The sequence below is a fragment of the Ornithorhynchus anatinus genome, chromosome 8, assembly GCF_004115215.2.
Source record: "Ornithorhynchus anatinus isolate Pmale09 chromosome 8, mOrnAna1.pri.v4, whole genome shotgun sequence".
NCBI classification, from domain to species: domain Eukaryota; kingdom Metazoa; phylum Chordata; class Mammalia; order Monotremata; family Ornithorhynchidae; genus Ornithorhynchus; species Ornithorhynchus anatinus.
In genome coordinates this window covers 2,010,255-2,025,392 of record NC_041735.1, presented here as the reverse complement: position 1 = coordinate 2,025,392, position 15,138 = coordinate 2,010,255, and the positions used below count along the sequence as shown (strand labels likewise).

Below are 15,138 nucleotides of genomic sequence, written 5' to 3'. Positions count from 1 at the left end.
GAGTCTGGGACCCACAGAATGTAGGCCCATCTCGGTACCTAAATTTCCCTCAGGAGACCGCGGCCCACCTCCGCACCTTCCTCCGCAGGAAAGAATCACCGACTTCCCACGATGGCCAGGGAGAAAATATCTCTTTCTCTCCCCCACAGTGGTGAGAGATCCTGCTAGAGCCCAGCCCAGGGACTCAACACTAAGAGAAGCAATAGACAGGCCCGGGGGCCTGGTACTCTCTCTCTCTCTCTCCTCTTCCTCCTTCCTTCCCTCCCACCCCTACCACTGCTGGACAGGGACCGATGGCGCAGTTCACAGCTGCCCAAGGTCCTCAAAATTAACCGACTGAATGGGGCGGCGCGACCCCCTCCCTCCTTACATGCCGCTTCATCCACCGAAAGCTCGTTGGCCAGGATGCCCCCGATCTTGCTGAAGGCTGGCATCTGGATCCCGTACTTCTCCAATTCACTCCTCATGTTGCTGATTTCTTCCTCTGCAAGACAGGACGCGAGAGCCGGTCAGGACCCGCCTGGGCCGAATCTGGAAAAAGCCTCCACAGACCCCCGGTCCCTCCCACCTCATGGAAGCCAGCCAGTGTTCCGGCCACTGACAGCCTTTTCGCAGGGCCTGCCTAGCCTCAGGGCCCCCAGAGAGCCCCGGGACCCCAGAAATGGGTATTTGAGGGCCGTGGCTGACAGAGCGAGAATCCATCCGGGGCATGAGTGAATGGACTGAACGATGTCAGAACACGGATGCCCCGATCACCCAGATCAGGCTTCTGAGGGGGCTGTGGGGGCACCTTCTGCTCCCCTACTAGTCAGCTACTCGAGGGCAGGGTGATGCCTACCAACGCTATCGTATCGTCCTCTCCCAAGTGTTTAGTACAGTGCTCTGCACATACTGAGCACTCAGTAGATACCAGTAAGTGATTGTCGGGGTGTCCTGAAAACATTGGGACATAGACATGAATGGAACCCTGCCTTTGACTCCAGAACCTGCCAATCTTCTGGGACCCTTTTTTACCCACTTCACTGTGACTTTTTTTTTAATGGCAGTGTTCCCAAGCATTTACCGACTTGGGAGCTTTCTTCTTTTTGAAATGGGACAATAAGAAAGGAGGAAGGCAGGTCAAGAAAAAAATGTGAATCTGTAACTCTCTCCAGACCATGGGTCTTTCCAAAAACACTTTCTGTTTTCAGGGCACTTTTCACTATTTTCAATATATTGGCCTCACTTGGGTTTTTCCTTACATAAATATTGGATTTGGACAGCATAAGCCAATCAGAAATGGACCATTTAAGGAAACGCGACTCTCCACCCCCAGAAGCCACATAATAGGGATGTCTGTCCGAGGACCTGGGCATGCTCGGTAGGCGGGGTCCGCCACGCTCAGTACTCATAGCGCTTAAGGGTGATAGTGCCTGGACCTTAAAGGACCAGGCCGCCCGTCTCTTCCTCCCACAGTCCCCGTTACTGGCTGTGAGAGCCGACGGAGGGGGCAGAGCTTGGAAAAAGGCCACCTGTGACCACCATCGCTGTGATCAAAGCCAGGCGGCCAGATGGAGTTGGGGGGAAGGAAGACTTCTCCCTCTCAGCCCGCCCGGGTCCCCCCAACCCCCGGGCTCCACTTAACTGGGCGAGGCCTCCGACCGCTCCAGGTAGTCCACCCCTTCCACCCTCCATCCCCACAGGGCAGCGGGGCAAGGGAATGGGGTGGAATGGAGAGAAAAAAGGGAGGGAAGGAGAGAGAGGTGGGCGAGAGTGAAGGAGTCGGAGGGGCAGGAATCCCTTCCAGCAGTCCTACGGAGAGGATGAGGATATTCTCGGGGCTCCTGAATTGCACCGTTCTGCCACCCGGACATCGGCTCCACCCACATTCTACCCTGGCTGAGTCTCCTCCTTCCTAGTCCCGCCCACCCATCCCCACACCTCTTCCTGCTGCCAGCTTCCGTTGGCCACGAGGACCCTCCAGAGTCTTCCCTTATTAGGGCATATTCCCAAGAAACCCAGGCAAGTAGGGAACGGGAAGACCTGGCAGATCATAATTAACTTCTTGTGGGACCGTAGTCATAATTTCTTTCAGACCCCAAGGACATGCCCAGGCGCCAGGCTGACTCACAGGCCCCTGGAGTCCCCCTCTCCCCATGTCGACCACCCCCCTCCCCGCAAACTGCTGGAGAAGGAAAAGGGAGCGCCTCACCTGTGAAGTCAACCTTGCCGTACAGGTCTTGGATCTGAGGCGCCAGGCCCAGCTTGAACAGGTACAAACTGGAAGATCAAAAGGGCATCAAGGGTCAGGGCTCCTAGGCCCAGGCCAGATCCAGGGGCCCAGGAACGGACTGACAGGAGGACCCGGGAAACAAGCCGAACAACCCTATAGTTCTGCCAACTCGGTTATATCGGATTCTCTCATACGCTCAGTACAGTGCTCTTGTACATAGTAAGCGCTCAATAAATGCCACTGATTGACTGCACATCTCAGATTCCCATCACATCCCCTAGGAAGGCATTAATTCAGTCTTCCCCAGGTGCACCCTGGGATCTTTTTATAAAGAAAGGATGGTCTCTATCTGTTGCCTAATTGTACATTCCAAGCTCTTAGTACAGTGTTCTGCACATAGTAAGCGCTCAATAAATAATACTGAATGAATGAATTTGGTAAAAACAATAGAACCATATCCAAGTTCATTCTGATCTGGGCTAAAACTCTTTTTTTTTAGACCTTTTTTTACTCCCTCTACCTTCTGCATCATCCTTGCACTTGGATTTTGCACCCTTTCTTTATTCACCCCACCCTCAGCCCCTCAACACCTATGTACACAAAAAACAAAAAACAAGGTTGCCTGGCTTCGGCAGAGGCCCTCCCAGGGGAGAATTCCTCCATGCCACGCTCCCTCCCGCAGCGGACGGGTTACCTGAGGGCGTGGATGCAGTAGATGCAACGGGGCATGTTCTTCCGGTCGTAGATGTCTGTGGTCTCTGGGTAGAAAATCTGCCCAGAAAGAAGATGATCGGTTTTGGAGCGGAATGGGGGGAGGGGGTACAAACAGTCCATCCCTGCAATGATCCAAAACCGGATGGCCCAGGCCCCAGGCATCAGCTCAGGCAGGACCTACCCCCTGGGGCCACTCCACTCCGACCTCGTCCACGGCCGGCCCGGCTAGCCAATTCCCGGTTCTGTCCAGTGGCCGAGTTAGCTGCCGCCGGGTGGGTGAAAGTAGTGGGCACTGGTCGGTTGGGTGACTGAGAAAGCTCTCGGCCCTTGCGGCAAGTCACCGGCACTGAAGGACCGCAGGCCGGGGCCCCCGGTCCACCCACCCAGGGTCACCCCCCCATCCCACCCCAAGAATGGTCTGTTTCCCAGCCTCGGAAGCAGCATGGCGTCGTGGAAAGAGCAAGGGTCTGGGAGTCCTAGAACCTGGGCTCTAATCCCAACTCCTCCACTTGACTGTATGATCTTGAGCAGGGCACTTCATTTCTCCATTCCTCAGTTCCCTCATCGGCAAAACGAGGATTCAGTACCTGTTCTCCCTCCTTCTTAGCCTGTGAGCGCCGTGTGGGACCTGACGATCTTGTATCTATACCAGTGCTAGAACAGTGCTGGCCAAATACTAGTTGCTTAAAAATACCACAATTACTATCATTATTAGCTTCGCTAACACCGATAACCCCCAGAGCTCCACACATGAAGACTAGATTCACTTGAGGAACAGATGAAACACAACCCCTGCCCTCAGTCAGGTTTCGGGACCAGGGTCAGTCCACCATTCTCAACGGGAGGCCGGATCTGGCATCGTCCCTTTGGCTCCCAAGGCCCTTCACCATATCCTCGGGTTTTAGGGGGCGTCACGGATTGTCATGCCTGTTTTCTTTCCGGGGAAATCGAAGCCCCAGGTGGTGAAGGTGGTTTCCCCCTGGGAAAAGTCACCAATTAATCGGAGTGTCAGAGCTGGTATCAGAGCACGCTCTTCTCTCCAGCAGGTGGCTTCGGTACCAACACCCCCAACTCCCTGCAAGATAGGGATTTGCCACGATGCACTTCTCCGGGGTGCAGTCTCGCTGGATTAGTCCAATGCAGCACTGATTTTGGCCACAATTACAGTCCCCACCTTAGAAAGAGCCCGGTTTGATTCTGCAGTAGTAGCAGCCTAGAGGAAAGAGCCCCGGGCCTGGGAGTCTGAAGAGCTGGGATCTAATCCCAGCTCTGCCCCTCCCTGCTTTTTATGGCGTTTGCTCTTTTTATGGTGCTTGTTTTGTGCTTACTAAGTGCCAGGCCCGGGGTATTAAGTGTTAGAGTAGATACAAGATAATCAGGTTGGACACAGGTCCTGTTCCACTCGGGGCTGGCAATCTTAATCCCCATTTTACAGATGAGGTAACTGAGGCAGAGAGAAGTGATTTACCCAAGATCACAGAGCGGATAAATTGTGGAGCTGGGATTAGAACCCAGGACCATGGTCTCTCCTCTAGGCCACAGTGCTTCCCCATGCTTCTCCACACTGCCCCTCGCCTGTGGTATGACCTTAAGCAAATCACAGGAAGCAGTGTGGCTTAGTGGAAAGAGCACGGGTTTGGGAGTCAGGGGACGTAGATTCTAATCTCACTTCTGCTACTTGTCTCCTATTGGGCAAGCCACATAACTTCTCTGTGCCTCAGTTACCTCATCTGTAAAACGGGGATTAAGACGGTGAGCTCCACGTGGGACAACCCCATTACCTTGCAACTACCCCAGTGCTTAGGACAGTGCTTGGCACCTAGTAAGCGCTTAAAAAATACCACCATGGAGAAGCAGCGTGGCTCAGTGGAAAGAGCACGGGCTTTGGAGTCAGGGCTCATGAGTTCGAATCCCAGCTCTGCCACTTGTCGGCTGTGTGACTGTGGGCAAGTCACTTAACTTCTCCGGGCCTCAGTTCCCTCATCTGTAAAATGGGGATTAAGACTGTGAGCCCCACGTGGGACAACCTGATTCCCCTATGTCTACCCCAGCGCTTAGAACAGTGCTCGGCACATAGTAAGCGCTTAACAAATACCAACATTATTATTATTATTATTATTACCTCACTTCTCCAGGCTTCAGCTTCCTCATCTGTAAAATGGGGATTCCATCCCTGTTCTCCCTCTTACATGACCCTGTGAGCCCCATGTGGACGGTGCCCTATCTGATTATCCTGCATCGACCTTGGCGCGTAAGAACAGTGTTTGGCACAGAGTAAGGGCTTAGCAGCAGTGCCAGGGACTAATGAGCTAATTAGCAATGCTAATTAGCCAAATTGGACACCCCAGGCTCTAACCTTGCCTCCACTGCTGATTCGGCATAAGTGCGCAGGCTGGGAAGACCAGAAGATGACCTGGTTGCTCCTTTGCTCTCTGGCTCGGGAGGAAGGGAGAGTGCTAGAAGGGCTCGGCTCCCCAGAAGAACGGGGCTCAGTGTGAAATGGGGACTCCTTTTACAAAACCTGCTTCCTGATCATCTTGGGGCTTCCCTCTATCACACCACCGTCAGCACAATCTTCAGTTCCTCGGGAGGTCCATCTCCATCCCCTTCCTTTTAAGGTCCCCCATGATGGACTTAACAGGCCAGAGGGAGAGTGAGAGATGTTGGACGGTTTGAGCTGGGTCACCGGGGGAGAGTCAGGGATGGAGAGGGGAGAATCAGGGGTACTGGATGGTCCGTGCTGGGTCGCTGGGGGAGAATGAGGACCGGAGAGGGGAAGAGTCAGGGTGATGGATGATCCGGGCTGGGCCACTGGGGGGTAGTCAGGGATGGAGAGGGGAGAGGCAGGGGATTGGATGGTCCACCCCTAACCATGAGGGTGGGTATCCAGTAGGGTAACCAGTAGACAGTCCTTCCCAAGCAACTTGGTGCCCTTGTTGGAAGAGAGCCAGCCCACTGCTTGGCACGAGTCTCTCTTTCTAGCTTGTTTCTTCACCTCTCCTGTCACTGCCCAGGGCCTTCCTTCTCCCTTTCCGACTGCCCTGCCTGCAGCTGCAGCAGGCAACAGCAGGCACCCCCATGCCCAGCCAAACAATCCCGGGCTCAGGTAGCACCTCCAGGTTCACGCTGTTGCCTAGCCCTCAGAGGCTGGACTTCGATCAATCTTTTATTTACCAATTCACCCAGCATCTTCAGGTGACGCTTGGGGAACAACTACCTGAGGAAGAGAAGTCTTCAGAGAAACGCTTTTTCCTTCTCCCCACATTAATGCAGCCAGGGGCATCGGATTCCAATTTCAGCTGGAAGCCAAGTAATTCCCCATGGCTTGGGGAAACCTCTTTGAGCAAATTTTAGCCCAGGAGGGAGTTGAGGGAACGAAGGGACGGAGGCGTGAGCACTTTTGGCAGAGACCGCCGGGGAGGTGGATCATAGAAGCTAGCTGTGGGGCTGGGGAGAGGGGAGCCAGCTCCTTATCCTCATGCTGCTGACCAGGCCAGGGAACGGTGACCAGTGATCAGTCCAGGGGCACGGTGAGCACCAGACCACTGCGTGGGAAAACAACTCCCAAGAACGACTTCCAGGCCTGAGGGTGACCCGGGGCTGTCACCTGGGGCAGCAGGCTATCCCCCCACAGGGGTGGGGGACCCCCGCCACCACTTCCCGAGATCCCCGGGGGTGGGGGTGTGGACAGGGGCTGTGAGGTTACCTTGGGCAGTCCGATTTCGGCCATGGCGTTCAGCCACTGAATGACGTTGTCGGTGTGCCGGAAGTGAAGGCCAGTAGCCTGCAACAGAACAGAACAGCATTGAGCCCAGCCAGGTTCGCTCTCCTCAATCAGCAGCTTTTTCCAAAGGCCCATTCCCAAGAGGGGAGGGGGTGAGTAGGCAGAGTCTACACTTCCCCGGGCCACCATTCATTCAACAGTATTTATTGAGTGCTTACTATGTGCAGAGCACTGTACTAAGCGCTTGGGAGAGCACAACAGAGTTGAACTCTCCCAAGGATTTGGTACGGTGCTTTGTTTTCAGCAGGCCTTCCAGTTGGGCCCGTGGACCAACTGACTGAATGACTGGGGGACCTTGGGCAAGTCACTTTGCTTCTCCAGGATTCAGTTTTCTCATCTGTAAAATGGGGGCTCAAGACCCACTCTCCCTCTTACTAGGATCACGAGCCCTTCTATCTTGTATCTATCCCAGCACTCAGTGCATAGTGAGAGCTTGATAAATTCTATACTTTGTGCTATTATTCAGTGCCCAGACAATGGCTCCGAGGCAGAACTCTACTCACCCATACAATGGAGAAGCAGCATGGCCTAATGAGAAGCAGTGTGGCCTATTGGATAGAACACAGGCCACGGAGTCAGTCTACTCCCAGTTCTGCCTCTTGTCTGCTGTGGGATCTTGGGCAAGTCACTTAACTTCTCTGTGCCTCAGTGACCTCATCTGTAAAATGGGGATTAAGACTAAGAGCCCCATGAGGGACATGGACGGTGTCTAACCTGATAAGCCCCGCTTTTCCTCATCTCCCTATCCCTTCCGTGTCGTCCGAACTTGCTCCCTTTGCTCTTCCCCCCTCCCAGTCCCACAGCACTCATGTACATATCTGCTATTTTATTTATTTGTACTCCAGACTGTAAGCCCGTTGTGGGCGGGGAATGTGACCATTCATTCTTGTATTGTACTCTCCCAAGCGCTTACTACAGTGCTCTGCACACAGTAAACACGCAATAAATATGATTGAATGAATGATTAGCTATTACTATCTATCCCAGTGCTTCGTACAGTACCTGGCACATAGTAAGTACTGAACAAATGACATAAAATAATCATTACAAAAAAAAAAATGGAGACACTGGGCAAGTGGGGGAGAGGAGACTCACCTTGTATCTGGTCTGCTCCCGGTCATAGATCTTCTTCAGGGAGACCACTTTGGGAGAGAAGAAGTTTCCCAGTTTGGCCAGGTAGACCCCATTCCTCAGCCCCTCCTCCAGTTCGGTGGTGGGAGGGAGTTCTTCATTAAGACAGGCCTCCATCCACCTGCACACAAACACACGGACGCAGGCCGTGAGAAGGGAAGAGGTAAGGGAAGTTTGGGCTGCTTGGGGAGCTTTAAAGGTGACGGCTTGGGCCGACCCATGCCTTCTCAAGATCCTGGGTGGAAACCCTTTCCCGTCGGCTGCCCCTCCCATTTCACAGTGGGGTGGAGGGGGGCTGGATTCTTTGCCTGCTAAGGAAGACAATTCAGTCAATCGCATTTATTGAGCGCTTACTATGTGCAGAGCACTGCCCTAAGCACTTGGAATGTACAATTCGGCAACGGATAGACAATGCTCAAGACCCACAAGGCTGCCTGCCAAGGCCTGGCAGAAACCAGAGGCCACCACTCCAAGGAAGCCATCAACAAACCCAATCCCTTTCCAACTTTATCTCAATGGGGCTGCAGATGGGTCCCCTGACTCCTCCCTTCCTCATCCGAACTTCGACCCCTAATCCTGGCCTTCCAAACTAAGGGACAAGAGAGGTGGGGAAGCAGCCGGTCTTTGTAGCCACCGGATGGTCAGTCGTTCCCCCGGCCCTCAGGAGACCCCACCTCCGAATTTCCCTACTCTCGATTCCATTGGGAGTGGCGAGCTGCCTCCCCTCCCATGCCCTACAATCAGTCAGCTCTTGCTTCAGACACAGTCTCGCAATCAATCAATGTTATATATTGAGCACTTACTGTGTACAGAGCACCGTATTAAGCACTTGGAAAAGTACAATAGAACAGAGTTAGTAGACACAGTCCCTACCCAGAAAGAGCTTCCAGACTAGGGGGGAGACTGTAAGACGAGTTCCCGCTTCACTCGAGGCCAGGAGCCCACGGCTCAGGAAAATGACTGGGAGACGGAAGAGGGTGGCAGAAGGCCAGTGGACCATCTGTGGGGGTTGTCATGGTAACAATGTGGGTATCCTGGTTGGGGGCAGCTTTTAGGAGGGCTGAGCAGAGAAATGCAGCGGAAAAGCTCCATCAATGGTCGTTCTTGGGGAAAGGAAATTCCATTAGAAGGGCTTTGCGTGTCGGGGTGGGGGGCCTGTCAGCCCCCCTGGTTCCACTTCTCCCCCCTATCCCCAGCTCTATCCACTTCTCCGAAGCCCCTTCTGCTCCAGACCAGGCCTGTGCCAGCCCTCCAGCCCCTGACTTGTCCCCCTGCAGGACTCAAGTTGCCGGAGGGTCCCTGGCCTGGCTTGGCCCGAGGCGCCGTTAGACACCCCTCAACCCCCTTCTTCCCCAGCGTGTCCCTTGCCCTGGGGCATGTAGATCTGTTGTTGGCAGCTGGCTGTGGCTCAGACAGAGGGAAAAGGGGAGGATGGAGGGAAGAGAAGGAAGACGAAAGGAGTCCAGGGGGAGGGCTTTGGCAAACAAGGTGGCAGAGGGCTAACAAGCGGGCACCACCTCCCTGCCAGTCCCTTGCAGCACCGAAGGAGACCAGCAGCAGTGACCACTGGGCCCTCAACACCCACCCCCGGGGCCTCTCCTGGGAGCCGGGGCTGCGCTCCAAATCCAGCACCAGCTTCTAGGTAAGTCAGTCAGTCGGATTTATCGGGGGCTTCCTGTGTGCACAACACTGAACTAAGCACTTGAGAGAGTATAATATAATAAACTAGGCCTTAAGATCTGATGACAGTGACCAACCACCAAGACGTTTCCTTCGGCTGAACGCTCCTTTAGCTGCACGTTCCCTCGGGCGAGGGTTAGAATCGGGCCCAGAAGAACCACCTCAGGACAGCCAATCACACAGAGGATCTTAAAGGTGCCATCCCTCCCCCAGCTGCGGGGACCCCCGTAACCTTACACCCCAGGACAACCTGGTTGGGGATGAGGGCAGGTACTGGGACTGCAATACCAAATGTGGGCTAGTGCTGAGCTGGCCTAATAATAATAATGAAAATAATAATAATAAAGGTATTTTTAAGTGCTTATTATGTGCCAGGCACTGTACTAAGCGCTGGGAGGGGATACAAGCAAATCGGGTTGGACACAGTCCCCGTCCCATGTCCAAGCCCTCCCTATCTCAATCTCCACTTTACAGATGAGGGAACTGAGGCCCAGAGAGGTGAACTGACTTGCCCAAGGTCACACAGGAGACAAGTGGAGGAGGCAGGATCAGAACCTGTGACCTTCTGATTCCCGGGCCTGTGTTCTATCCACTGGACACGCTGCTTCTCTAGGGCTAGCGCAGAGGGTCGGGAGGGGCCGGGGCTAGGGCTGTTACTGGGGATGTGGAGAAAAAGGGAGCAGAAGTGCCCCAGGGTGAATTTTAAAAGTACAACAAAAATCCATTTTGGTTACAAATTTGTTTCTAAAATCAAGTGGTAGTCGATTCCAAAAACAGCGTAAAGTTTAGTACTTGACATATGAAATAGAAACCTTAACCTCTAATTATACTCTAGTAGAGATCAGCCATTTGCATAAAATAAGGTTGCGGGGGCCCTCTCTGAGGAGAATTTGGTTAAAGACAACCGCTCCTCCAGGAGACCCAGGGGGCAGCCGTTCTCTGCGGTCTAGTCCCCAGTCGATAGGTGGTATTTATCGAACGCTTACTATGTGTGGAGCATTGTACTAAGCAGTTGGGAGAGTCCAATGCAGCAGAGTTGGTAGACACGGTCCCCGCCCACAAGATGCTACTGTTAAACAGCTGATAAGGGTCTTCAGCGTGGGAGGCGAGGCTCATTTTCCTAGCCTGAGGGGGGTAAAGCCACTCCTAAAATAGGGCCGAGAAAGAGCCCAGAATAAGCCCCCCGGCATGCACCCTCAGGCCAAGCTGGTGCCCCCTTAGTGGTCTTTCCAAGGGTCGGTCCCCTCCACGCTGCCAGACCAACAGAGCCCCCAGGGCTGGGGGGACACGGAGCCGGTTGGCACAGGACATGGACTGTTTGTTGTTTGCCTATGGTATTTTAGTCACGCAGACCATCGTATTTATTGAGTTTACTGTGTGCAGAGCACTGTACTAAGTGCTGGGGAAAGTATAATATAGTAAACAGACATACTGTACTCACCCGAGCGCTTAGTACAATCCTCTGCACACAGTAAGGACTCAATAAATATGACTGACACTCCCCGCCCACAACGAGCTTCCAGGCTAGAGGGGGAGAGAAACATTAATATAAATAAATTAAAGATAGGTACGTGAGCGCTGTGGGGTTGGGACGGGGGATGAATAAAGGGAGCGAGTCAGGGTGACGCAGAAGAGACTGAGAAGAGAGGAAAGGTGGGCTTAGGGAAGGCTTCCGTCTGTCAGATACAAGGGGGGAGGGCGTTCCAGGCCAGAGGCAGGACGTGGGTGAGAGGTCTGCGGCGAGATCGACGAGATTGAGGCACAGCGAGAAGGTTAGCATTAGAGGAGCGAAGTATGCGGGCTGGGTTGCAGAAGGACAGCGCTTTAAAACCCACGGTGAGGAGTTTCTGCTTGATGTGGAGGTTGACGGGAAACCATTGGAAGCACTCATTATTTGCCAGGCACTGTACTAAGTGCTAGGGTAGATATAAGCTAGTCAGGTTGGACAGAGTCCTTGTCCCATATGGGCCTCACAGTTGTAACCCCCCATTTGACAGATGAGGTAATTGAGGCCCAAAGAAGTTGAGTGATTTTTCCAGATCACACAGTAGGCTTGGGGCAGAGCTGGGATTAAAACCCAGGACCTCTGACTCCCGGGCCCGTGCTCTTTCCACTAGGCCACAAGCGACGTGCAAATTGCAATCCCATCTGCCACGTCAGGTGGGTCACCGGGCTTCTCACGGCCGCCTACACTGCTCCCGTCTGGACGGTGGAAGGGTGAGAGGGGCACACTGAGAAATCAGGAGGAGACGATTCTTTCTCCTAACCTGATGCTGTGGGAGAGGACGGGGGCGGACAAGGGAGCAGCCCGGGACAGCGGGAGGCATTTCCCATCTTCCCCAGAAGTGGAGAGCATCCGCTCCTCCAGGAGACAGGAAAGCCCAAGGCTCTTGTGCAGGAAGCAGGACCTTAAGCCCTCCCACCAGCCCGCCCCCTGCGCCCCTCCCTCCTTTCCTCCATCACGGTTTTCTCAAGAACCGATGGGTGACATTAGAAGCCGGGCGGAGCCAGGCAACGAGCCAAGTCCCGGCCAGCACCCCGCCACACCCCTGCTCAGATTTCATCGGGTCGCAGAGTCAAGGACGGAAGGTGGTCCAGAAACCTGGGCCTTCGGAGGAACCCCGCTGGACTGCAAACTCCTGGAGGGCAGGGACAGTGTCCGCCCAGTCTATCGTACCCTCCGAGGGCTCACTACAGTACTCCGCCAAACCGTGGGCGCTCAGTGAATACCAGGACGGGTTGATCGGACTCAGAGAGAGCGGTAGCCTCTGCTGCCTCTTCCAGGAAGCTCCTCTCTCTGGCTGTCCACAGGATGCTGACGTGGCGGGGAGCCCTCCTGGGCCACAGCGAGTGGCTCCACTCGCTTCCCTTTCCTCCTGCCCCGCTTGGGGATTGGCAGCAGCCCCGACCAGATTAATCACCCATTCGATCAGTTGTATCTATTGAGTCCTTACTGTGCGCAGAGAACTGTACTAAGTGCTTGGGAGAGTACACTATAACACAACGCTCCCCACCCACAATGAGCTTAAAGTCTAGAGGGGCAGACAGACATTAACGTAAAGAAATGAATTACGGTTATGGACGTACGTGTTTTGGGGCTGAGGGCGGGGTGAATAAAGGGAGCAAATCCAAGCACGAGGGAGTGGGAGAAGAGGAGAGGAGGCCTCTTGGAGGAGATATGCCTTCAATAAGACATTGAAGGTGGGGAGAGTGATTGTCAGATATGAAGAGACTGTAAGCCCGTCAAACGGCAGGGACTGTCTCTATCTGTTGCCGACTCGTTCATCCCAAGCGCTTAGTACAGTGCTCTGCACATAGTAAGCGCTCAATAAATACTATTGAATGAATGAAAAGAGGGAGGGCGTTCCGGGACAGAGGCAGGATGTGGGCGAGAGGTCAGCCATGTTGAATCCTTACTAAAAAGGCTAGTGGGTCACTGGGGGTGAGGGAAGGAAGGCAAATCCTCTAGACTAAATTCCTTGTGGGCAGAAATCACGTCTACCAAAGCTGTCATATTGCCCTCACCCAAGCACTCAAGAGATATCAGGTCCTCTAGATTCTAAGCTCGTTGTGGGCAGGGAATGTGTCTATTTATTGTTCTACTGTACAATAGTACTGTATTAGTATTGTACAGTCCTGAATGTACCGTACCAGGTGCTTAGCACAGTGCTCTGCACACAGTAAGCCCTCAATAAATGTGATTGACTGATTGTCCACTAGATACCATTTTACAGATGAAGAAACCGAGGTTCCAAGAAGTGAAGCAACTTGCCCCAGGTCACCCAGCAGGCAAGTGGCGGAACCGGGAGTAGAACCCAGGTCTTTTGACAAGCAGGCCTGGGCTCTGGACCCTGGACCATGCTGTTTCTCCAGCCGGGTCTTCCTGGGAGACAGAAGTCTGAACGTGGGTACTTGGCCTTGAACCTGAAGCGGTTAGACTGCTGTCCGAGAACTTCCGGACCAGGCCGGCCCCACACGGTCCGCTTCCGGCCAGCGCTCTGCAATTGCCGAGCTCGGACACTGAAACCCTCCCCCTCCAGGCGTCCCTGCCCAGCCCTGCTTCTCCTTCTTTCCCTCCCCCAACCGCCGGATCCCCGATTACCCAACCTAGAAGAACTGGTTCCCCACCACACCCCAGGGCCTCTAAAAATCCTAAGGGTGAGGGGCGGGAGAGACCCTCCCACTCCCATCCCCACCCAAGCCCCTCACAGCCCCAAACCAATCAAGGCCTGGCTTGAGAGGCAGTGTGGCCTAATGGCTACAGCCTGGGCCCGGGAGTCAGAAGGAACTGGCTTCTAAATCCTGGCTCTGCCACTTGACCCCTGGGTGACCTTGGGCAAGTCACTTTACTTCCCTGTGCCTCAGTGACCTCATCTGCAAAATGGAGATTAAGACTGTGAGCCCCCTGTGGGACAGGGACTGCGTCCAACCTGATTAGTGTGTACCTGCCCCAGCGCTTAGTGTACTGCCCGGGCCAGAGTAAGCACTTAATAAATACCATTTTAAAAAAGACTCAGCAGAGGCTGAGTGCTTTAATAATAATAATTGTGGTCTTTGTTCAGCGCTTACTATGTGCCAAGCACTGTTCTAAGCACCGGGGTGGAGAAGACAAGCAAATTGGGTTGGGCGCAGTGCCTGTCTCCCATGGGACTCACAGTCTTAATCCCCATTTTACAGATGAGGTAACAGGCACAGAGAAGTGAAGTGATTTATCCAAGGTGAAAGAGCAGTCACGGGATTAGAACCCACGTCCTCTGACTCTCGGGCCCATGCTCTTTCTTCTAAACCACGTGTTCACTGGGGCCGTGCTCATCTCCCGGTCTTCAGAGAGCCTGTGCTTGGGGAGGACTCCCCCAGTGTCTCCGTACCCCGACCGCCCCTGCCCCACCTCCGCCGCACCCAGCGGGACAAAGGACGGACTGATGGGAGGAAGCGAACGGGGCAGGTCCCAGCACAGGCCCAGCCCGCACAGGCCCCGTGAGCTAGGAGAAGGTGTGGAATCCGCACTGGGGTGTGGGGTGCAAAACCGGCCGGGCCGGTTCCACCCACCGCGATCCCAGCGGCTCCGGGGCCCCGGGGCGACAGGGCCAGGCCGGAACCGGCCACCCCAGACCGCAGAGAATCAGTTCCTCCCACCACCGTCCGGAGGCCGTCACCTCCAGACCCTGGTCGGATCCAGCCCATCCCCGCGAGGCCGTAACAAGCCTCCTGGCCTGAAGGTATCCGGGGTCTACGTGACATCAGTGATGCCCACCATCACAGGGTGGATTGTTCTTGGTTTTTGTTTGATGGTGTCTAGTAAAGCGCTTACTATGTGTCCAACACAGTTCTAAGCACTGGGGTAGACACAAGCTAATCAGGTTGGATCCAGTCCCTATCCCACGGAGGGCTCAAAGTCTTAAAACCCATTTTGCAGATGAGGTAACTGCGGCCCACAGAAGTGAAGTGACTTGCCCAATTGGTCAAGCAACAGACAAGTGGCAGAGCCGGCATTAGAAGGCAGGTCCTTCTGACTCCCAGGCCCGTGTTCTATCCACTCAGCCATGCTGTTTCACTGGCGGGGGAAGCTCGGTAACGGAAGGGGAAATGTAAGTCGCTTCAGCAGCAGCAGCAGCAC

General features: G+C 54.3%; 1 protein-coding gene across 1 annotated transcript in view; it reads right to left on the bottom strand.

Moving 5' to 3' along the window:
* Nucleotides 1-15,138, bottom strand: part of IQGAP1 (IQ motif containing GTPase activating protein 1) — an 88,833-nt gene that overhangs the window by 38,647 nt on the left and 35,048 nt on the right. Inside the window, exons 3-7 of the mRNA XM_029070230.2 lie at nucleotides 7,806-7,962; nucleotides 6,633-6,710; nucleotides 2,907-2,983; nucleotides 2,192-2,259; nucleotides 371-484 (exon numbers count right to left, since the gene is read on the bottom strand). Of these exons, the coding sequence (XP_028926063.1) occupies nucleotides 371-484; nucleotides 2,192-2,259; nucleotides 2,907-2,983; nucleotides 6,633-6,710; nucleotides 7,806-7,962 (494 nt within the window). The remainder of the gene's footprint in view (nucleotides 1-370; nucleotides 485-2,191; nucleotides 2,260-2,906; nucleotides 2,984-6,632; nucleotides 6,711-7,805; nucleotides 7,963-15,138) is intronic.